Source organism: Canis aureus, chromosome 5, assembly GCF_053574225.1.
Source record: "Canis aureus isolate CA01 chromosome 5, VMU_Caureus_v.1.0, whole genome shotgun sequence".
Classification (NCBI taxonomy): Eukaryota; Metazoa; Chordata; class Mammalia; order Carnivora; family Canidae; genus Canis; species Canis aureus.
In genome coordinates, this window is record NC_135615.1 from 41782819 (window position 1) to 41807837 (window position 25019).

At 45.0% G+C, this 25019-nt stretch overlaps 1 protein-coding gene across 16 annotated transcripts in view; it reads right to left on the reverse strand.

Annotated features, from left to right (window-relative positions):
* Positions 1–25019, reverse strand: part of PPP2R2B (protein phosphatase 2 regulatory subunit Bbeta) — a 440587-nt gene that overhangs the window by 6269 nt on the left and 409299 nt on the right. For all 16 annotated transcript variants that reach the window (XM_077897736.1, XM_077897733.1, XM_077897745.1 and 13 more), the window contains one exon: positions 6938–7107. In XM_077897736.1, the coding sequence (XP_077753862.1) occupies positions 6938–7107 (170 nt within the window). The remainder of the gene's footprint in view (positions 1–6937; positions 7108–25019) is intronic.

The following is a 25019-nucleotide window of genomic DNA, read 5'->3' on the forward strand; positions in this document are numbered from 1 at the left end:
TCTTCAAAAAAGACCGAGGATTCCTCTGTAGCATGCGATGCTGTTGGACAGCATTTTACCCACAGTAGAACTTCTTTTAAAATTGACGTCAATCCTCTCAAACCTAGCTGCTGCTTTATGAACTACGTTTATGTGATATTCTAAATCCTTAGTTGTCATTGCAACAATCTGCAGCATCTTCACCAGTGGATTCCAGCTCAAGACACCACTTCCTCTGCTCATCCGTAAGAAGCGAGTCCTCATTCTTTCAAGTTTGATCACATCTGTAAGGCTCCACCTACTATCTCCACCACATCTGCAGTGGTTTCCTTCACTAAAGTTTGGAACCCCTCAAAGTCATCCATAACGACTGGAATCAACGTCATACAAACTCTTGTGCCTATTCATAGTTTAACTCCATCCCATGAATCACCAATGTTCTTTTTTTTTTTTTTTTTTTAATAAAGAGCATAAGATGACAGAGGAACAGTAGAAGCAGTATCCCTGGTGAGCAGAGAGCCCAACTTGGGGCTTGATCCCAGGACCCCAGGATCATGATCTGAGTCAAAGGTAGATGCTCAACCAACTGAGCTATCCAGGTACCCCACTAATGTTCTTAATAGTATCTAGAACAGCGAATCCTTTCCAGAAGGTTTTGCCTACACCTGTCAGAAGAATCACTGTCTAGGGCAGCTATAGTCTTATGAAATGTAGTTTTTCAATAATAAGTCTTAGAAGTCAAAATGACTCCTTGATCCATGGGCTACAGACTGGATATTGTAATAGCAGGCACGAAAACAACATTAACCTCGTAGTACATCTCCATCCGAGCTCCTGGGTGACCAGCTGCCTTGTCAGTGAGCAGTAGTACTTTGAATCTCTTTTTCTGAGCAGTAGGTCTCAGCAGTGGGCTTAAAATACTCAGTAAGCCATCTTGTAAACAGAGTGCAGTCATCCAGGCTTTGTTTTTCCATTTATAGAGCACAAGCTGAGTAGATTTAGCATATTTCTTAAGGGCCCTGGGATTTTCAGAATGGTAAATGAGCTTTGGCTTCAACTTAGTCACCAGCTGTATTTGTTCCTAACAAGAGTCAGCCTGTCCTTTGACACTTTGGAGCCAGGCACTGACTTCCACTCTCTAGCTATGAAACTCCTCGATGGCATCTTTTTCCAATAGAAGGCTATTTTGTCTACATTGGAAATCTGTTGCTTGGTAGAGCCACCTTCACGAATTATCTTAGCTAGATCTTGGATAACCTGCTTCTCTTGAGCTTTAATGTTACAGAGATGGCTTCTTTCCTTGAGCCTCATGAGCCAACCTCTCCTAGCTTTCAGGTTTTCTTTGGCAGCCTCCTCACCTCTCTCAGCCTTGCTCTGGATTACACTTTGGCTAAAGGGGATGTTGAGGCTGGTTTGATCTCCTCTCCGGACCACTCAAACTTTCTCTGTATCATCAATAAGGCTGTTTCACTTTCTCGTCGTTCATGTGTCCACTAAGGTAGCACTTTTAATTCCCTTCAGAAACTTTCCTTTATATTCACAACTTGGCTGTTTGGCACAAGAGGCCTAGCTTTCAGCCTACTTTGCTTTTGACATGGCTTCCACACTATGCTTAAATCATGGCTAGTTTTTGATTTAAACTGGATTGATTGATTGATTCATGAGAGATCCAGAGAGAGAGAGGCAGAGACATAGGTAGAGGGAGGAGAAGCAGGCTCCATGCAGGAAGCCTGATGTGGGACTTGATCCCGGGACTGCAGGATCACACCTTGAGCCAAAGGCAGATGCTCAACTGCTGAGCCACCCAGGCATCCTTAACTTTTGATTTAAAGTGAGAAATGTGTAACTCTTTCTTTCACATGAAACTTGGAGGTCAGTGGAGGGTTATCGACTGGCCTCATTTCAATATTGTTTTGTCCAGGGAATATGGAGGCCAGAGGAGAAGGAGAGGGAGGGAGGCGGGAATGACCAGTTGGTGGAGAAGGCTGAACACACACAACATACATTGTTTAAGCTCACCATCTCATAGGGGCACCGTTCATCACACCCCAAAATAGTTAAAATAGTAAGGTCAAAGATCACTCATCACAGATTGTCATAACATATAATAAAGGCTTGAAAATGGTGAATGTGACACAGAGACACGAAATGAATCAATGCTGTTGGAAAAATGGTGTTGGTAGACTTGCTTGATGCAGGCTTGCCACCAACCTTCAACTTGTATCTTAAAAAGGCAGTACCTAGGAAGTGCAATACAATGAGACACACCTGTACTCCAGCTCTCCTACTTTTTGAGGGAAAAATATAAGACAAATAGCTCCTTATTTTCAGCCTTCTCTCCCACTACTCATTCCTCTGATCTGGTATGGAGCACTTTTCAGGCAAGGCACAGATGTGAATGTTTGGAGATGGGAGAAATTAGTTTTGAAAACAAACGGTTAAGCAGGTTTCCATTATGCAGAACTTCTCAGAATCCTACATGGGTCAAGGAATTGTAAAACTATAAGAAATGGATAGATGATTATTTCATTTCACTAGAGTCACTAAAATTTGTTTTTTGGCTCAGCCTTAAACTTTTCTTGACATACAAACTTTCACCTTTGGCATTTTGTCTTACAGAAACATCATGGGTGAATAATAAGTATCAAAACATGTGTGCTTTGGAAGTGTGGGTCCATTAGCAGGAACCACATTGCCAAGAACTCTACACAAAATTCTTGAAAGACAGAGTCGGGGGGGATCTAAAGGAAAATCCAGTCTGAACCAGTATTTTGTCTTGCCCAGCAGCTAAATTTCAGGATGCTCCTGTTGCCTTGATTTCATCATCTTTGACTATGAAGGTATGTTGTTTATGTCCTGTTGCTCAAACAAAAAACAAACCCTTAGGCAAACAAGATGGACTTATCTCCATCAGAGGAGAGCATAAGGTAAGAAACATTGATTAGAAACATCTAGAACACAGAGCAAGAGAAAACTTAAAACTCACCCAACTTCATGCTTTTTTCTTCATGTTCCAAATATTTGTTGTCCATGTTCCTATTGTGTATGGCCTTCTTGACACTAAATTGAGACTCCCAACATAGAGGTTCTCAAATCATGAACTCGTAGAAGCCTCATGTTGTAGTTAATGGGACTGCTCATGAGGCCCAGCAAGAGTGAAGTCTGTTGGTTGGTTCTTATATTTCAGGGCTCAAAAAACTTATCTTATAAAGAGTCAGAGAGCAGATATTTTAAGCTTGTGGGCTATATCATCTCTGTCACACCTATTCATCTCTGCCATTGTAGCATGAACTAACCACAGACCATGTACACATGATGGGGTATGGCTGTGTTTCAGTTAAACTTCTTTTACTAAAACAAATGGAGACTGGATTTGGCCCACCAGCCAGTTTACCAACCCCTGTTCTGTAGAACTTGAAAAGAGCTAATGATACTTAAGTCTACAGTTTCTTATTCCTGGAAGGATGCCGGAGACCAGTTGATGCAGGTATGAAAATACATGGCAGGAACATTACTTACTTCCCTCTTCAGGGAAGGCATTAGTAACTGGCATTGGAAATTACTTCCCATTGGGTCAGCCTTCAGAATCTTTTTCAATAGTGTTCTAGAAATTCAGAGTTTATTTACCATATTTTACACAGTATGTTACCATGTTGGTTATAGTTTATAAACTTAACTAAATTACTTTGAAATATGCTATCTGAAGTTAGACTTCTGTAATATTTCATTTCAGTATGTGTACTGTGAGACCTATCTCAAAGACCTATCACTAGCTGAAGCTGTTTTGAGAATCATGCTCTTGGCTAGCTCACTGGGTTCTTAAACCCTTTCTCCAAAATGAAAGTAACTAATGGCTCCTGCCACTGTAGAGACTAAATCCAGTTTTCACTAATCCAGGTTCAATCAGAAGGCCACAAGTCTGTTCATACCACACACATACCACACACACTCAGGTTCTAGCAGTCATTGCCCCCTCTCATATGACATATTTGTGCAGCTGGAAGAGGACACTTGAGTTAGCTTAGGCCTGGGTTGAACATGAAGGTAAGAGTTTGGAGGCAGGTGCTGGGAAGTAGGGTCCTGGAGTTTGGTCGGATCTGGGGGACAGGAAGACCCCAAATATATACGGCATGCTATTTCAACCAACAGACTATCTCAGCTACATATGTCGTCTTGAATTCTGGCCCTAAAACCTTCTCAGAGCACCCTGCATTACTCACAGTTGGTCAAAGTCCTTGGGGTCCTCAATCTTCTCTCTGAATTTCTTCTGAAAAATTGGCTTGTCCTGTGGCCACTCAAGTGGTAGGTGCTCACATGTGTCAAAGTGGGGTAGTGGGCTCCTTGCTGCTCTAGACAATGATTCCTGTACTAAAGCCTTTGGCTCTTCTGAAGTCATGTCATCAACTAAACTCCCTGCTGTCTACCTTGTTAGTGTCAGCAATACTTCTGAGTCTCTCTGCCACATTCCTTGGAAGTAATTCTAGCTCTCAAATCCGCTGCCATTATTCTTCGTAATCATTACTCTGGTTTCTCAGTTACTCAGGCCTCATAATTTTCAATGTGTTTTGTCCTTTGCTTCCTTGGTCACATGATGAGACTGGCCATGACCCTAACTGTACCTGTTTAATAAGTACTGCTCTATTGCTACCTCCTATCTTTTTAGTTCACTACCTTTACTATCTTGATTCCATCAGTTCTTCAAATCCATTTTTGTGTACTTTCCTTCACTCAATTAATTCCCTCCTCAACTACCTGAGGTTCAATGACCTATCATTACACTCACACCTTAAATATCTCTCTCCTTATATTGTACTCAACTGGATCCCTGAGTAACCCTACCTCTCTCTTAGATGATTATTTTTTGCTTTTCTTTCTCATTTACCTAATGACCTTGCTTCTTATTTTGTGAGAAAACAGAAGCAACACGAAGAAATCATCTATGGTTCCCATCACAATGCATCCATAGCTATTTACTCTTCTCTCCTTTCACTGATGATGAATTGTCCACCTTCCCATCTATGGCCAATTTCGCAATGGACTCTGTTCCCTCTTGCTTCCCTCAAGGAGTCAGCTGCTTGAATTGTTCTTTCTCTCCTGGCTTACTCCCCTCAGCATAAAATACGCTGTGATAACTTCCTTATGCCTGTATCCCATTCCTGCTACAACCCATTTTGCTGTTACCCTTTAGACTAAAATTTCTTGGAAGAGTTACCTGTACTCATTACATTCACATCTTCTATTTACAGTCTTTGTCAAAATCCACTCCAATTAGACCTTCATTAATACCATTCACCTACACCTATCTCCTCATTACTAAATCCAGTGGCCAATTTTCAGTCCTTTCCTACTTGATTCAGCTATTGGATTTTCAGCTATATAGCATTTGGTAGTTGGTGATTCCTCCTCCTTGAGATAGTTTCTTTACTTGGCTCTTAGAACATTCCTCTCACTTTTCCTCTTCCAACCTCCAAACACCGGGTTCGCAGGGCACAGTCCTGATTGCTTCTTTTCTCTAAGCTAAGGTATACCGAAACTGAAACTGAGCTGTCTACTTGCAATTTCTGGATGTTTACTTAGCTCTACATGTCTCTGACTAGATATTGATTCCCTCATCTACATAAAATGGCACCATCATTTTCTTAATCACTCAGGATAAAAACCTTGGGATGATGATCCCTGGTGTTTCTTTTCCTCTTACATCAAATTTGTGGTCAAATCCTGTTGATTTTACCTTGGAAATATGTAAGGAATCTGGCCACTTCCATTGCTCACATCCTCATCTAAGCTACTATCAGCCCTTGCCAGGATATTGCAATAACTTGTTAACTGTTCTGTTTCCTCCCATCTCCCCCTAGAGTCTCTCCTCCCCAGAACCACCAGAATATTAGTCAGTGATGAAAATGTTCTGGAATTGGAGAGTGGTGAGGGTTCCACAACTTTGTAAATATACTAATGTAGACTTCCAGAGGGTGAATATTACAGTATGTGAATTATGTCTGAAGAAAAAATATATAAGTTAAATCCGTCAGTCCAGAATTTTCACACCTCTTTAACCCAAAATATATTTTAAAAGACCAGTTTATCCCTGCCTCTTGATCTTTGCTTCTATTGTGCTCTTACCTGAAATGAGCTGCTTCAAATCCTTTCTACCTCACAGTCTGGTCTTCCATTTTCTAAAAAAAGCCATTCTATTCTAAACACTGCCTTCTTCTTTGTTCCCTTTGTCCATAGACCTACCAATCATTTAGCCAAGGCTCAGGCCAGCAACCTGTACAGTCTTCTTGACTCCTCCCTCCACATTGAGTCAGCAAGTGTGCCTCCCCAACTCTCCTCTTACCTCTCCCTTTATCTGTATGCCACCATTCCAGTACTAATTGCCATCATCTCCTCCTTTATTTCCAGTGTCAAACCTTTTAATGGTTTTCCATTGCACTCAGCCCGAAGACAAAATAACCTAACCTTCATTACTAAGGCCTAGATTTCTAGATTCTTCTTTTTGCCTGTGTTCTATATTTAATATACAAAGAACTCCTTTCTGAACATACCACCTGGGAATATACTATCCTCTGGCTAGTTCCTGGCAATCAAGACTCAGCCTTTGGGTCTCTTCTCATCAGGCCCTCCCTGCCTGTGGTCCCATATACCCAGCACCATCTCTGGCATCACTGCCTACTCAATCCCCTGTTCATCATCGTGCTTCTCCACCAGTCAACTAGCTCTAAGAGAACAGGACCATTTCTGTCTTCAATATTCATCTCACAGGTTAAATTGAATTCAAGCTCCTCCTTTTATACTCTTGTTTAACATCCTATGGAACTTCTAGACTGTACCATCTTATTGAATATATGATATGATGACGTAGTGTCTTTTACTCTTGTGCTTTGTAAGCCTTTGCAGGCTGATGTTGAGGCCCACAAAGGAAGTGCCTTATGTACCTACAGTGGGTGGTGGTCCATACCTGGTAAGTCTCAATGGGACGATTTTCCATGTTGAGATCCCAGACTTTAACGGTCAGATAGTCTCTGGTCATGATATACCTCCCACTGTGGCTGAACTTCACATCCGAAATAGAAGAGATAATTTCAGAGAAAAACGACCTGTTGCTTGGATCTTCGGGCTCTTCAAAAACTGTAGACCAGAAGCAAAACAAGACAAAATTAGCATGTCCTTACCCACTAACTCTACCATGTTTGGACCAGCTACAAAGCCAACACTCTAACTTGGAGTAGAATGTGCAGAGTCTAATCTAAGTGACTGACAGAGAATCTGAAAGCAGAAACAGTGGTCACTGGTTTCTGTGCTTTCTCATGGAAGGACTCACATGGGACCTGTACCATCCAGAGATATGGCACGGAGCCTTTCCAAGCTTTGGGTTGACATATCTGTTTCACAGTTCCCCTGGCCTGTGTGTGACTGCACTTAGCAACACGTGGAGTCATCTGCGATGCTTAAAAAATGTGTTTACAGCTTTTTTTGAGATATAAAATTACATACCATAAAATCTGCTGTGAAATTTACAGTTCATTTTTTTAGTATAATTACATAACTATATAAAAGCATCACTAATTTCAAATTTTTTTCATCAACCAAACCCCCAAAGTCCGTTCCCATTTGTAATAATTCCTCATTCCCTATTCCTGCAGCCCTAGGAACTGGCTAATCTGTTTTCTTATTCTATGAAATTGCTTAATCTGGAAATTTCCCATAAATGAGAAACTATATGAGATAGAGTTTTCCTGGGACTGGCTGCTTTCTCTCAGTATACTGCTTCCTGTAGTGTATCAGCACTTCATTCCTTTTTATGGCTGAATAATAATCCATTGTATGGATTATACCACATTTGGTTTATCCATTTTTCAGTTGCTAAACACTTGGGTTTCTACTTTTTGACTATTATGAATAATGTTGCCATCAATATTCATGGACAATCTTGTGTGTGGACATTTATTTTTATAGCTCTTGGGTCACAGTTGTTAATAGTGGCACTTGACTGAACCTGTTATTTTGTATATATTGTGCCTTTGCTCTGACATCCAGGCACTATTACTTCTCAGTAGTTTCAGCTGATTTCCATTTAGAGGAATGAACGTAAGGCTCCTCAGTTGGGACAACAAATCCTATCAGATGCTGCTATAACATGCCTCTCTACCTTAACTTTGAACTTATAGAAGATAGCTTATGTATATCTTGACCTTTCCCATTTGTATGCCTGATTGTTCTGTCTATATTGACTCAAATTCTGCTGGACTCACAGGCCTCATCTTTCACTACTATCTGGGCCTTAAATGATCTTTTCACACTTGGTCTGGCGCACTCACTTAACAGGACCTCGGGTACTCTCACAATATGATTTAACAATCCCTGCGTTTGTGTTATCTCAACTGTAATGTAAGTTTCTTGCACATGAATGTTTAATAAATATGATTAGAACCAGAGCTAGATCAATGAATGAATGAATGAATTTGCCATCTGGGTGCTCAGCATGTATGATGGGGAGGTATATGCATTTGCCCATACTTATTTTTAATCTAGACCAATGGTAATTGAGTATGGTTCCACTTAACAAGTGTTTGCATCACAATTCTGAACACCAGGATGTATTATTTAATACATCCTCCAGAGCTTTCTCTTTCCTGCCTGCTCAACACACTCACAGAGTCCGTATCAAATTCTATGTAGAAAATCTAAGGCTATAATGAATTCCCTTTCAAACCTTGCTGAATTAAACTCGGAGCCGAACCAAAATACTAATTGTCACCTAACCATTTAAGAGAACAACAAATAACCCTCATCAATCAGAATTGAACTTGAGAATTAGACTCACTGAAACAGAAAAGCCTCTTGGACTTTAATCAGGCATTCATGAAGGCCCCTGGACTCTGACTAGTGTCCTCATAATTGAGAACTAGATTTTCACATTAGTTTCTCTTCAAGGGACTCTCGTTAGGACTGGGAACTTCCAAACTCCAGACAAGCCTCATGCAAACATCTCAATAGCTAAGTGGGAGCCCTGAGGCTTAGCAACCTCCCACCTGATGCACCGGCAGTGAATGGGAAGGGATCAGCACACTGCCCTCTGGAGTCCATCAATTTCTACCTCTGGCACTTACCAGCTGTTCACATTCTATTTACTTCTCTGAGATTCAGTTTTCCCAGCTGCAGAAGGGGGATGTTCCATATTGCTTGGAACATATGATTGGCACATTGTAGGTTCTCAATAAATGTCAGGAGCTGTTTTTATCCTCATTAGCATACACTGCCTCTGTATAGGCCAATCGTATTTTATTCCAGACTGAGACTTGGGGACTGAGGAGTACAGAACTTGTGGGCTATTTCAATGACGTAAAGAATGTTTACAAGGTTCTACCTAGCAGCCTGTTCTCTGTATGCATGGCATATTGGGATGTTAGCGTAGCAACTCCATAAAGCCCGAAAAGGACAGCCCCAGAAGATGGAGTGGAAGTGAAAGAAGGCAATTCTTTCATCAGCCCACCACTAATTACCATGTACAACACAGAAGGCAGGTTATAGACAATGGATTGGCCAGCGCAGCACTTGGCAGATTTTTCCATGACTATATTTACTGAAGTCTTAATATCAATGCCATGACTTCTTTTCATTCGTTCAGCAGCAACATTTCACATATTGGTAATTACCGTTTACAGGAAGCTTACTATGTTCCAGGCCCTGGGCTTTTCATCTATTTAGTCCTTACACTAATCTCACATAAGAACAGTGATTCCTTATTTCAGATGTGAAATATTAAGGCACAGAGAGGTTTTGTAACCTGTCTGAGGACCGCAGCTCGACTGAGGTAGAGGCATTTTGTACTCCGATCCATCTGGCTTCAAAGTCCTTGTTCTTAATCATGATGTGATTCTGCCCTGCATCATGTACACATGTACATATTTGCATAGCTGTGAAAAAGGTAACCAGAGTAGAATCTAGAGAGAATCACAGAATCTCAAAGCTGGAAGGTTTTTTCCTCCCTGGTTATCACACTATTTTTTATTATGTATTAATTAGATGATAGTCAGTGGAGGGGCTCTTAATGATGACTGCTCATACCCTATCCTTTTTTATACGGCCAGAGTCCTCAAAAGAATCAACTCCTTTCAAACACTTAAGGAGCACAGTTTCTACAGCAAGGGGTCATGAGTTCAAGCATTACACCATCAACAACCAGCATAGTTGGGGACCTCAGAACTTTGTATGACTCGAGACCCTCATATCACAATAAGCCCAGACCCTCAGGCCATCTCTCACCCCTGGGCTCTAATCACTATGGCCTATCAGCAGTGAGACAACCTTTCCTCCCACTGGCCCTCACCTCCAGTTTATATGCATTGGCTTTTAATATATTTTGTGTCTCCTAATATGCAAGCTCTATGAGGGGAGGGGTTTTTGTCTGTTTTACCTGGATGTATTCCCTGAAACATAGGCATGCTCAGTAAATATTAGATTAATGAATATTGACAAGCCATTTTAATTTCTACAGGAAAATAATACTTATTAGTTCAATAGGTCCCTAGCTAAGCAGTGCTCTATACACCTTGGATTTGTTCCAATTCCTTGAAAAGTATGAAGATAAATACATTCAATAGGAAGCCATCTATAATTCAAGGTTTTCAGTAATTCAGCCTGTACAATCCTTTATCAGCTATTTAAGTGTCTTTTACATGCATTCATACACATGCAAGAGCACTTAGTACATGACCTAGAACATTCAAAGTATTATTATTATTATTTTTTTGGAAGCACACATGCCAGGTCCTGCACTATTGATGAAGGACACAAGGAGCAAGATAAATCCAGTCCTACTGTCCTGGAACTAATGGGCCAAAGGAAATGACAAATGTTAACCAATCACACAAACTTAGTTACAGGTGTGAATAAGTGATATTTTTTACTGTATTATCAGAGGCAAGGGAAGGTACTGGGGAACCAGCTAGGGGAATATAAATGGAACATCACTGTGTGTTCCACGTAATTTACTAAACTTATGGTACAAAAGGTTCGAGTACCTGGGTATTTCTCTTGGAGCCCCTTGGCTTAGCATTAAAAATCCTTTTGACCTACATGGTTGCCAAAGAGGCTCTAGAAAATAAAGCACTCAGGAAGAGAAAAGAAGAGACTTTGGACAGAGAGAAGACAAGCTCTGTTCCCCTTGTGAGCAAAGATTCTGGATGAATGAGAATCCAAAGAGCCCAGATCGAGGCCCTGGGGATGTGTTAGATTTGCCAATAGGGAGCGTGTGTCTCAGAGACAACAACAAAAGCAGTAATGATACCTATCATTTCTTTGAACACATCATCCCATTTACGCTCAAACCTATCAGAATGATACTCTCAGTGTCCTGAGTTAGAGAGGAGATGGACCAAGTCAGGCTGAGTAGCTTGCTCAGGATCACACAGTAAGTGAGTAGCAGAGGGGGACTTTCAAAGGACTATCCGTCTGCCTCCCTGTTACACTGTCTCCATAACCAGGCCTTCCCTTGCTCTGTCAGTATCATTTCTCTGCTCATACAACTGAATCAAAGTGGGCTCCCTCATGTTTTAGAGGTACCTGTGAGTTCCCACTTCTGTACTTCTGTTCCTCCTTACCTATTCATGTGCCCATCGGAAGATACTGGAAAGACAGTCAACCTGAGAACTGCTGATGCTGGGTTGGAATCCAGGCGGGACACAAAATAGCCGCTCCTATTAACACCTAGTATTGTTGAACAATTACACTGTGCACTTTACATATATTAACTTGCTCAACATTCACAGGTATTATTTCCCTTTTGGACAAATCAGTCTAGTTCATCAACCCAGGCATGGGTTCTCCTGCTCATAGGCAGGAGGCAGAGCACGGATTCTAACTTGGTCTGTTTCCAGCCTATGCTTTTAACCTCTGATCTGCCTCTCATTTCAATGGCTGGACCACCATTGGCACTCCGGACCCATCCTCTTGTCTATCATAATGAAGGAGGTAGGATTGTCTACCAGGTGACTTCCCCCTCTCGGATCATAAGACCCATGGATTCCAGAGGTCTTATCTTTTAGTTTTCTTCTACCAATGCCCAGTACTCTAGGTTAGCCTTCCCAAGGTGACTTCAGCAGGATACTCATGAATATAGAGGCTGAGGTCAAAAAGAGCTGGGGAAACTCCTACTCAGTTTTGGGGGTGGACACTGAAATTAGGTACAGAGGTACCTAAGGTACAGAGAAGTCTGGCAGGAAGAAAAGGCTTATTATTCTTTAGGAATCCACATTTTTCAACTTTTGCACTACTGAATTTTGGGACACATAATATTTTGCTGTTGGGACGCTGTGGGATGTGTACCAACATCCCTAGCCTGTGTCCACTGAGTCCCCAAGCCCCAGATGAGACAGTCAAAAATGGCCTCAGAAATTGCCAACTGTGTCCCCTGGGGGGCATGACTTGCCCCTGGTTGACAACCAACTGCATTTGTCCTGCCTTCACATCTTACTGGATCGCACTTTCTCCCTTCCCTCTATTTACTGTCTCTTTTTTTAGACAAAGCACTCTCAGCCCATGCTCTCCCTCAGAACACCAGGGGTTACAACACTATAGGCAAAAAGCAACCAACACTTCTTTTAAGTTCTACAGGCTCTGTTAGGTGTCCTGTGCAGGAAGAGGTCTGCGTTATAACACACGCACACATGAACATGTCTGCATGGAACTCGAGTATTATCCTTCATGGTGCTTGACACAGCGCTGTTCGCCTGAGAGAACTCAGATGACAGGGTAACTGAAGATGTATCAGAATCCTGGGAAGGAGGTGAGGCAACAAGACAGGAAGTGTTAAGAAGAAAACTGCTGACTCCGGAGAAATCTAGAGCTGAACCCACCCACATTACAACTGGGACAGAAGCTGGTAGGAAGCATAGCATGCTGCGTGTGGTGTAGGCTCTGGGGCCAGGAGAAGAGAGGATGGAGGGAATCCAGAGCTCATATAGGCTGTTTCTGTATGTGGCTCCATTCATCGGACCTCACATTAGACCCTGCCCTGGAACTCATGTCCACGGTTGGTGGCTAAGAGGACAAGTGGTTCAGCGCGCCTGGGCTGAAACGAACTCTGTGGCTTCTAAGTTATGAAGCCTTGGACAAGTGGCTTGCCTCCATCCAAGCTTCATTTTCCTTGGAGGGTAGGTGAGATAGATTTTTCATGTTGAGCCCTTGGCATAGTGCCCGTACCCAGAATAACAGAGAAGAGTGTGCTGCCTTAGGGAAGCTTGGCGCGAGAGGAGCCCAAGAGCCTCATGTGTTTTTCCACCGGGGTCAGACAGTAAGAGCTACAAGTTGTGAAATGGATTTCTAGGTCTTTGAACTGGGCTGGAACATGGACACAGCTTGTCTCTGGACTATCACTTGGAATACCCCTTTCTCTGTACAAGGGGTTGTGATTCGGTGCCGAACGATGTCACCACTGCCCTGCCTTGGATGACTCAGGCAGAGGAGAGGGAGAATAAAGGAAAGAAGGCAGCCGGATGTGATGGTTGGGTTCATGATGCAAAAGGCACAGACTCAGAATCACACACGGGTTTGAAATTGCTCACTTCTGCTGACATTTCTTCTGTGGAGAAGGACAGCTGGCACGCTCTTCTGTTTGGAGACACGGCTGACAATCTCCCCATAATGGGGGCACGACTACAGAGTGAGGCAGATGGCAATTTTCCTTCAGAGATATGCAGGCCATGGTTTTGCCCCTGGAGAGAAAAGGCTCCACAATTGAGATGTAGCCAGTAATTTTTACCACACAAGAAGCCACGTCCAGTAATTCTGCCCAATGAGAGACCCGGCCAATAATTTTCCCAGGGAGGGTAAGAACTCCCATGGACGGGTAATGCTGGCCTTTCTCCAGCTGAGGACAGTGAGAGAGGGCTAAGATCTAATTAGCGGCTACTATACTACCGTGGGCCTAGTGACACAGTCCCCAGACACGGCCGCTGAAAGGCAACGGAGATCATATGCAGACTCAGAGGCTTCTGCATTGGGAAAGAGCGATGCCCAGTGACTCACCCTTAGCGATTCACTTTTCATACAATCCTTGATTAATTCTACAAATAACTGTTCAACAGTGAACACCACAGCAACACAACGCACAGCAGCACGGAGAATAAGCGATACATCTAGAAGGGGTGACATCGGTCCCTGACTTGTACAACTTTTTGAAATAGGTCAGTCTATCCAATACTTCACAAATAGATCTTTTATTAAACAGTCATTCAAAATTAAGAAATAGTAAGTGAAAAACTTGTTTTTCTTCAGAGAGGAAAAAAAAAATGGATTGAAACTCAGAAGGAGGAGAAATGATGATGCTCTCTTGCCCAACCCGACTCTGGGAGGCTGCTCTCATGCTCCTGGGCCCAGTGGCATCTCTGTCTCCCTGTAGGTCCCTGAGGAGCCTGCTCCCTCTCAGCAGCTGCTGCTCCACAGCTGGCCTAGAAAGCAAGCCAGCGTGGGCTATGATAGGTTTGAGGAGCCAGTGAACCCGCATGGTCCAGCCACCCTCTCCTCTCTGTGTTCTTGCCACTGCCCTGCTGCTGTACCACCCACAGGCTGACACCACCCAGAAGAATCAGGACAGAGCAGCTGCAAAGAGAGCAAGCCAGGAGGCCCAGACACCAGGAAGAAGTGGTGTCGCTGCCTTCTCCTCTTCTGCTCTGATACCCCACTGTGGCCTCACTGGCCTAATCATCATTTGCACCAGGAGCAGAGAGCTCCCACCTCCAGTGGTCGGGCACACAGTGAGACAGTGGCAGGGACTGTGGCCAACTGCTGTGTCCATAACCAATAACGGGGGCGGTTTCCACTCAGCTCCAGCCCATCACTGCCACGCAGGAATGTGAGTCCAGCACAGCCAGAGTGTCTCATTTGTAAAGTCTTAATTTTTTTCTGAGAAATCCAGATGTTTCATTGTTAGCAACCAATGAAACTATTTTAGTGTGCGGTTGGACATAATCCATCTGTCAGCCGTGCGGGCGGGAGCCTGTCATGTGTGGGTCACGTGCTGTCATACTGATGACTGGTGTTTATGGAGCACTCAGTAGGTGCTAGCCCGTGATGCATGCTCACACCTTCCTGACATAGTTTGGGCTGCTCCTGCAGGAGAGGATAGATGGGTGGCTTATCAACAACAAGAAGTGCTCACAGTTCTACAGGCTGCAAATTTGAGAGTAAGGGGCCAACAGGATCAGGCTCGGGTGAAGGCCCCCTTCTGGGTTGTGGGTGACCATTGTATCCGTGTAATGGAAAGGGTGAGAGAGCTTTCTGTGGCCTCTTTTATCAGGGCATGAATCCCATACATGGGAGTTCTATCCTCATGATGTGATTACCTGCTAAGGGCCCCACCTCCGAATACGATCAAGTTGGGGGTTAGGATTTCAACATACAAATTCTGAAGGGACACATTCAGTCCAGATACCACCTCTCTCTGCTCCCATGTTTCTCTGCCTCCTGCTCTTTTCCAAGAAGCCTTCTTTGACTACCTCAGCCCTCTATACCCTTTTCTTCCTCTTACTGGCTAATTTTGGCCAGCCTCCTTACTTTATTAGAAGCATAGGTATTTGTTGAGAATCCATAAGTTGCTGAGCAGTCCTAGTGCAGGGGGCAGGCCCCACAGAATGGGGGGAGCCGTGATGGCATGGGGTACCTGCCAGGTGCTGTCTGGGGTGAGAATGAGTTCCATCTCCCAGCTGAGGGATCAAGGGCTTGGAGAGATGGGGACCATGTGCCCCCTGAGTGAGGACAGCATCTTAGAGCCTCATTAGCCTCATTTATCATGAAGGAGCCTCAGTTGGAATCTGTGATCTAACAAGAAGGGAAACAGGAACCTGTGTTTGGCTGAGGGCGGACCTGCCCATCTAAAGGGGCAATTTGGGCTAACAGCCACAGACAAGTGTATTAATGAGGGCCTGTTTGTCTTTCCTTTGTGAGGAATGAGCACTTATTAGCCAAGTGGGGCTGGTGCCTTTCTGAGAACTGTCATTCTGGAAAGATGTTGAGTGGAGATTTCTGAGCACATTGTCTCCACCTGCAGCAGGGAAGGGAGGCAGCACCCGTCCAGATGACATGACGACTGGGCATTGGGGTCTTGACAGGAGCCTAATGAAGAAATCTGGTAACAGTGAGGCCTGGCTACACACGTGCTCATATTTGGTCTTTCCCTCCAGTATAACCTCTCTCTGTAAGGTTAGTGAGTTGCAAAGGCATCTATGGGTCCTTATGTTCCCGCTGTGGAAGTACAAATTCCTGTAACCACTGGGCTGCAGACAATGACAACAGGGTCCTCAGGTCCCTGGGCCCACTCTATACATGCCAGGTTAGAGACCTCTCTGATTTTTTTTGTCTCTTGCTCTCAAAATCTGTTCCCAGCAGGAAGCTTTGTGCAGCTGCTCCAAAAGAAGCCCAAGCTCCCTGGGGAGCCTCTGCCCAAGTGTAAGGGATGGTGAGTGTGTGGTCGTTATTAGGGGTGATTGCTGGGAGGCTGGTTGTCATGGCACCACAGAGGCCAGGGCCGCACTCCCAGGATGTCACCATTTCCCAGGCTGGATACATAATCACCGCAATGAGAGGCGCATGCACGGAAAGGGAGAGAGGAGCGGCTCCCCGCTGACAATAATCTGCCAGAGCAGAGTGAGGGGTTCACGGCTGAGCCGGGGGGGGGGGGGGCCCATCTGAACATGGACCAAGCTTTGCATGGAGAGGGGCCTGGTGTGGGCTGGCTGTGGCTTCGTTGTGCTCCATGGCTCGGGTGCACTGCCTGGGTTCCAACACTGCTTTTACAGGAAACCCTTGTTCCTAACCCACTGACAGTCAGACCTGGGTCTGACTCGCATCCTCGGCGTGGCAATAGCTACCGTGTCGGAGTGCGACGAGGAACAGCCTCGCGTCTGCTGGGCACCGCGCTCAATCCACTCCACTCTCTCAAGCTGTCTGTTTTGCAGATGAAGAGATGAGGCTCTGGAGTCACCTGGCCCTAGCACAGGCCGGGAGGAGGCAGGGCTGGAATGGGAGCCCAGCCGCCGCAATCTGGGCCACCACTGTCCCCCCTTCTACATCATTAGTCCTCTGGTCCTGTGATTAGGAAGGGTGACCCCTCCGGCCTGGAGACAGCACCGGAGGGCAGGGCCCCAGGACTATGCATCAGGGTGGTCTACGGATGAAATGTTGGGTCTGGGTTTCATTAGCTGGGTGCTCCCACCCATCACAGAGAGTTACGCTGGGCGGAGATACCTCTTTACAGACGTAACACAGTGCAGCAGGGGCAACATAGACAACAGTCACCAGACTGACGGAGCACCTCACCTGCTGGCTACTCCCTCTCTTGTTCCTCCCTGGCTCTGCACAGACCATCCCCGCATGGGCTCCTCTTCCCCTCCAGGAGTCTCTGGGCCCTTCAAGCCTCTGTGCTCTGAGGCAGAGAGAACACATTTTGCAATTGCTGCACAAAATAAAGGCTGTGTCTCTCAGCAAGCACTTGGGCATAACGACTTGGTCAGGGGGAGTGAGGGACAGGCTGTATCCCATTCTCGTTTTGAATCTCGCTAAAGATGAAGTGATCTTTGCAGTGTTGCTTATCGGCCTCCCTGTGGTGCACACCAGGCGTCCGCTCAGCAGGTGCTCAGGGAACATGAAGCCACGGTATGCTGATTTCCCAAAGCCAGACTCCACCAGTGAAATGCCTGAGCCCTCCTCTGCTCTCTCAGTACCTGGCTTACCCTGCCACCACCCGCCCTGGCCTAGTGACGTAATGGAAGGTAGTATTTCTAGGCATTTTTTCTAAACAGTTTCAGCCATGGGCTTTTTTTTTTTTTTTTTTTTTTTAAAGATGTTATTTATTCATGAGAGAATAGAGGAAGGGAGAGATATAGGCAGAGGGAGAAGCAGGCTCCCTGCAGGGAGCCTGATGTGACATTTGATTCCAGGACCCCGGGACCACGACCTGAGCCAAAGGCAGATGCTCAACCACTGAGCCAGGCGTCCCCAGCCACGGGGTTTTGACCTGGGTTTGAATCTTGGCTCTCCCTGTGACTAGATCTTTGATTTTGTCTGTTACTTGCTTTCTTGAGCCTCCATTTTTCATCTAAGACTCTGAGTTCATGGATTGTTGGGATAAGAATAAAATATTAATAAATACTGAGTGCTTTCTGTGAGCCAGGCATTATCTCACTGAATCCTTCTCATAATGCAATAATTCAGGCTCTATTTTTATTGTCCCCAATTTGTAGAGGGAGCCGCTGAGGCGTACAGAGCTTAAATGCAAGAAGTTAGGTCCAAGTTACCCACACTGGGTTTGTCTGATGCCAGAACCAGTGCAAGTGACCATTGGAGTATGCGTCCTTTCTCTATCCTCATTAAAACCTAGTTTCCAGGGGCACCTGTATGGCTCAGTGGTTGCGTCTGCCTTTGGCTCAGGTCATGATCTCAGGGTCCTGGGATCGAGTCCTGCATCAGGCTCCCCGCAGGGAGCTTGCTTCTCCCTCTGCCTGTGTCTCTGCCTCTCTCTGTCTCTCATGAATAAATAAATAAAATATTTAACAAAACAAAACAAAGCAAAAGAAACCAACCTATTTTCCAAACCACAAGTCTCACCAATACCTATAACTGGCCTTTTGAGTTTACCTTCATAAACTTCAGTATAGTTGGGAACTTAATGCCAGAAAGCTATTAGGTGGTTGCTCTGCTCCACTGCTTCCTCTTCCACTCCCTGTCCCCTCTTCTCCCTCTGACCGACCCCAGCCATCTCCTTCTGGACAGATGACTCAGGAACAATCATTTCCTTCCCTGAACTTTGGGAGCAGAGCTCTCAAGTTCTCATTAGGACATGAAAGTCAAAACATCATAAAATATGATGATATATTACTCTTAAAATAGGTTGTTATCTATATCTTGATATTCAATAATGATTTAATAAATATAATTTTGTAAATATGATTTTCATAAATATGATTTTGTACTACAGGCATATATACAGACCACAAATGTTTCAGGAAAATTGCTAGGAGGAAAGCTTAACAGTGAGAAAATTCTGAGTTTGAGCTCATTTGACTTTCCTGGGCACCAGGGGGGAAAGTAATACCCAATGTCTCCATTTACATACTTGGCTCAGAACCCTAGCACTAGTAGATTGTGAGGCACACACTGTATCTAATCTGATATGAGTTCTTTCATAAACAGGTCTATCATTCCTTCATTCCCTAAGTATGAGTTAGCATGCGCTGTTCAGGAAAGCGCCTGCTACCTCCTGACCTCCTTGGATGTGAGCAACCATGTGCTGTAGTAATACACATCTGTATTTCTCTGGCACTACATAAATACAGAGGAATTTATGTGACATAAATACAGAGGAATCTCAGTAAACAGGGACTGAAAAATAGGATTCGGAACTTTGGGGGGAATGCCCAGGACACACTGAGGATGACACTGGGCATGGAAGTTCATCTTAACAATGTAACATGATATTCAGCATAAGTACTATGTATGTAGCCAGCATTTTTTCTCCCGGACTCTGGGAATCTAAATTTCACATTCCATTTGAAATGAAGTGTATGTTAGAGACACACCATAGTTTCATATCCTCTTGTCTGAGGTAAGTACACTGAACCACGGACTGCATCCTATGCGTCTGTGTGCCTGTCCCACTGTGTTGAGCACAATACCTTGCTCACATTTATTGACCGGTCGGGTCCTTGCTTTGTTTGATCTCACTACCCCCTTTTTTCCTAAGCTGGGTGATCCTATTTTCTCCTATGTAAACTCTTCAATGACAATTCCATTACATTACGGGGATTTTGAAATGATACCAAAATTACAGAATGAACTAGTCGACCCCAGGATTAAGGATGCCCACCTATAAGATAAACCCTATTTAAATCTTTATGTCAAGGTTAAAGATGTAAGAGAAGATAGAAGCAAGTATCATTATAAGCTTTGTAGGGGTGAGCTTTCCCCTGCCCTCTGCTGCCTCTGGGCTGTGCTTGAGGACGATGGGAGGCCAGCAGGTGCTCTGAGTAATTCAGCAGATAAAGGGACCTGCACTGATGGGACTGGAAGCTGTGTGAGTGGACAGCAGCTCTCACAACTCAGTTATGGATGCCACCTACTGAGCTGTCAAAATAGAATTATGTGAACTGCACAGGGGGCTGGAATTAGCCGATATACTTAAACATGGGTCAATTACACACGTGAGAGATTCCCCATTCCCTTCTCTACCCTCCAGTGCTGGGCAAGTACGGGAGGTGGCCGTATTCATTATAGGAAGAAATAAACCCGCGATAAACCCATGATCTTTGTCGGTGTATGAGATTTAACTTTTCTGGGTTTTCATTTCCTCAAGCTGCAAAAAGGAGGAAATACTCTGAACTCACAGGATTTTGTCAAGATCAATATGATAACAGAAGGGGCTCTGTAAATGGGAAAGTGCTAAATAGTAAAAGGTATCAATATATTCATATATACCTTTTTTTTTTTTTTCCAAGATAAATCTTTTGAGTCCACAGAATTTGTGAGCTTCTTCCCCGAATGGACTTTTCACTAGTCTATGCCAGCTCATCCACTGCCCGGCATCTAGGCAGTGCTTAGGACAGAATGCTGGGCATCATCCTGGATTCTTCCCTTTACCTCACCTTCCATATTTAGGTTTCAAGCAAGTCCTGTTCACATTACACTCAAAGCACAGCCCACATGGGGCCAGTCTAGATCTAAGCCTCCGTTCTCTCTTGCCTGAACCATTTGATGTCTTTCTAACTCTTCTCCCAGCATCTGCTTTTCCTCCTTATGTAGCCTGAGTGATATGTTTACAAGTCTATGCATGGCACTCCTTTTTTTTTTTTAAGATTTTATTTATTTGTGAGAGACAGAGCAAGCACAGGGAGGAGGGAGGCGGTGCAGAGTGAGAGGGAGAAGCAGACTCCCTGCTGAGCAGGGAGCCAGTCGGATATGGGGCTCTATCCCAGGACTCTGGGATCATGACCTGAGCCTAAGGCAGGTGTTTGAGCCACCCAGGCACCTTGGCTATGCACGACACTCCTTTGCACAAGCCCTCCTAGATTTCCCTTCCCACATACAATAAAAGCCAAATGCCTTACGTTTGCATACAGGGCTACCGACCAAGTGCCTGACTCCTAAACCCTTTGCATGGAATACCCTGAGATTGAGGCCCGGGGATTGTGTGGGGTGACCCCTGAATACTAGTGATCTTCTAATGAGTTCTCACTAGAGTCCTCTGGGACCTGGACTACCCAAGTCCCCTCCTGCCGTTCCCTCACCATACTACAGAAGGACAAACTGGCCTTCCTCTGTCCCTCAACCTGGCAAAGCACAGTCCAGATTCAGAGCCTCTGCATTTTCTGTTGTTACTTTTCCAGAAACACTTTAGATTTTTTTTTTTTTTTTTTTTTACCAAATCTCACGTTACCTTATTTGCCTGTGTGTGTTATCTACTTGGATAGGGTGCCATGGGGGCAGGCGATATCATTTTCCTACTGCCTAGAACAGAGCCTGGCACACAGTAGCAACAATCAATAGTTGTCAAATAAATGATCAGTAGGTTGATTATCATCATTTCGGAGACTCCTCTTCCTTTTATTTTTGTCACCTACAAATGCCAATGTGTTCCAAAAGCTAGAAACAGTGAACACAGATGGGGCCAACCACTCCTTAGTGTGAGCCTTTTCATTTACATACAGAGAAGACTCAGGTGCAAATTTATCCCACTGCATGACTATAGCTGTTCTACAGGCATTTGGTTAGCACCTTCGCTATGCTAAGTGCAAATGGGATAAACAAGAGCTTCAGCAATAATGGAGGAGCCATTTAATGACAGAGACGCAATGGAAACAGATAATTTCCACCAATAGTATCAGGTGGTCAGTTGGAGGGCACTTAATCCTACTTAGTGACACTTGAGGAATAGGGTAGGCAGAGTCATGACTCCCGAAGGATGTCCACGTCTTAGTCCCCAGAACTCATGAATATTTTACCTTTCATGGCAGAAGTGAATTAAGATTGTAAATGGAATTAAGGTTGCTCATCATCTGACCTAAAATAAGATTAGTTTGGATTACCTGGGCGGATGCAATGCACTCACAAAAGTCCCTACATGTGGAAAAGGAAGGAAGGAAAGCAAAGGGCTGTGTTAAGGATTCGTCCTACTGTTGTTGGCTTTCAGATAAAGGGACCATAAGCCAAGGAATGGGGGTAAGCTCTTAGAAGTTCAAAAAACAAAGATATGGATTCTCCCTTAGAGCCTCCAAAAGAACACACCCCTGCCAACACCTTGATTTTAGCCGGTGAGACCTGTGTCCGACTTTTGACCTACGGAACCATTAGATGATACACTTCTGTTGCTTTTAGTCACTTAATTTGTGATAATTTGTTACAGGGGCCAGAGTAAACTAGTACATAGAGGAAGAGGTGAACTTTCTGATGTCACCTGCGGTGGGAGGACCTATCCTGCCCAGGCCCATGCCTCTCTCTCCAGGTACTCCCTTGACTACGGTTCTCTTGAACCTCAAGGTCAGGATGCTCACCCAGTACCTGTGACTGCTTTGCTGGTGATGGCTTGTCATGGATGAGGATGATGGGCCAGTTGGTTTTGAGATGTCCCAAGCCCAAAGGGGCCCAGGGCCACCTACAAAGTCATGGCCAGCCTTTCCTGTTCTGTGTCTCTGGGGCTGTAGCCACGTGCCTGAGCCAGTTGTGGCTCTATTGCCTTCTCATCTAAGACCCCCTAGTGAGGGAGAGAGCAGGGCCCGGGAAGGTGTCAACTACTAATGAATGATACTTGCCTCCAAAATTAATAAGCCTTCTACTTCTTAGGAAAATGCACTCAACTGGAGTCTCTAGGATGACTAATTGACAGAACTGGTTAAATTAATCAAAAATGGAAATGAGGATGGGGGAAGGGGGGAAAGGATTCTATTTTTACTCAATGGCTTGGGTCTTGCCTATTCAGTTGTTAATGGCTGTTAAACTGGAAGGGGGTAGGCACTGGGTTGGGGTGGGGGGAGGGCTGGTTTTAGTGAATTCTGCTCCTTGTAGCATGTCTCTGGCTTTTCCCCAGGAGGGGATGGTGTCTCTCTGTGTGTAATCCTGTCACCAGGCAGAAGCATTTTAATAAAGGGCCTTGTCTTTTTCACCTAAACTCCCCTAAAATAAACAGAGTTAATTATGTGCCCGATCAATACTGAACCTCTTTTGGAAGCTCTGTCAAACCTCAGAGGTTTTAAGATTCATTGCTGTATTCTCGCTGATGTCTTCGGGCACATTCCACCAGAGACCCGGGGAATGAGCCGTAGCTTTATTAAGGGATCTAGTGGTCTAGAGAAGCAGGACTTGGCAATTAAGTTTGTAGATGAGGGTGAAGAAGGAGACAGTGGGTTTCACGTTCTCTGCAAGGGCACAGTTAGTTCTCAAGTTGGAAATCACTGGGCTGGGGGATCCAGCAGGTGGGCATTATATGAAATGGGGCCCCGTGAAATAATACTTCTGGATGTTAGCAAAGGGTCATGCTCCTTCGCTAACTGCCAAATAGCCAGGAAAAGAAACACTTCTCTTGGAAGCAGACAGATCAAATGTTGGCTCCTTCTTTCTGACTTGGGGCAGGTGTCTTCACCTCTGTGCCCCATCTGTAAATTGGAGTTCCTGGTATCAATCTTCATGGGCTGTTGTGAGGTTTAAACCAAATATAGAAGGGCTCAAAAGTAAGAGGCACCCCCTTCCACTATACACACTTTTGGAGGAAAATGGAATTTCTGATTTGATTGGTTAGAGCGGGCATCGAACTGCTTGCAATGGAACCAGGCTGTTTTCCCAATGACTATGTTATTCACTAAAATATGAATAAGACTTTATGGCCTCCAGGACTTCTATCTATCCTCCACCACATGAAAAAGTCTGATCATCTTCACACCAGCCACATGGCCACAGGTGGAAGTGCACTGCAGGGTTGGTGCTGACTGTCCCTAGCTAGGCAGCCTGCCTTGGTGTTATCTGAATGAGGGAATTTCGGTGGTCACATCTTGAGCTGCCGGTGCAGAAGGGCCTGGCTGCTGGAAGACAATGACTGCATGGAGCAGACTCACCGGTGGAGCCAGGCAAGGGGACGGGCGCTGCAGCCACCCGTCACTGCTGCACACAGGAGCCCTGACTCCTCACCCCCCCCCCCTTGGCTTTTATAGCACAGCCTCCCCACGCCCCTCTGTCCTCCAGCCCTCGTTTTCCTCTTCCCTCATGGCAGCTCACTCTCAGACCACCTCCCCTTACCCCCACCCCACTGGTGAATGTTGCTGGGCCTTAGGCCTCCGTCTTGGACTCTCCACTCCTCCCCACGGACATGCTCTCCCCTAAGTGACTTCACCCTGTCCCTTGGCTTTAAATATCATAACAGCTCATGACTCCTAAGTTCTCTCTTCAGCCCACACCTCTCTTCCGACTTCCACACTCAGGTGTCCATGCATTGCACACTTCCCTACATGGGCTGGTCAGAGCCATCTCGATCTGGAACATCCCAAAGAGAATGCTTGGTCTTTCCACCTCAACCTATTGCCATGCTCAGTGTCCTCATCTCTGGACGTCATCACTACGCCCTCAGTCGGTCAAGACCGATACCCATGAGTTATTTTATGTGCCTCTCTTTCTAGATCTCTCCATCACCAGCCCCTCAGTGGGTCCGCTGAGCTCTGCCTCCTTGGGAGATTCTGCATCTGCCTACTTACCAGCCCTTCAGGGTCGAGGTCCTGGTCAGAGGCACTATTGTTTCCTGTCCAGGCTGAGGCGAGCACCTGCTAACCAGTCTCTCTGCTTCCAGCTCGCCACCCCGTTGAGAACTTCTCTTATGGTCGTTAGTAGAGTACTAGACACTTCTCTGCTTAGAAACATCTCCTGGCTTCCACCTCACTTTAAAGGGAATCCAGGGGCTTTGACTGGTCTCCAAGACAACCTTCTCTGGCTCCCCCTACTTTTTTGGCCTCATTCTCCACTCTGTGGCTCCGCCCACCAAGCCTCCATCCACCGGTCTGTCTCCTATT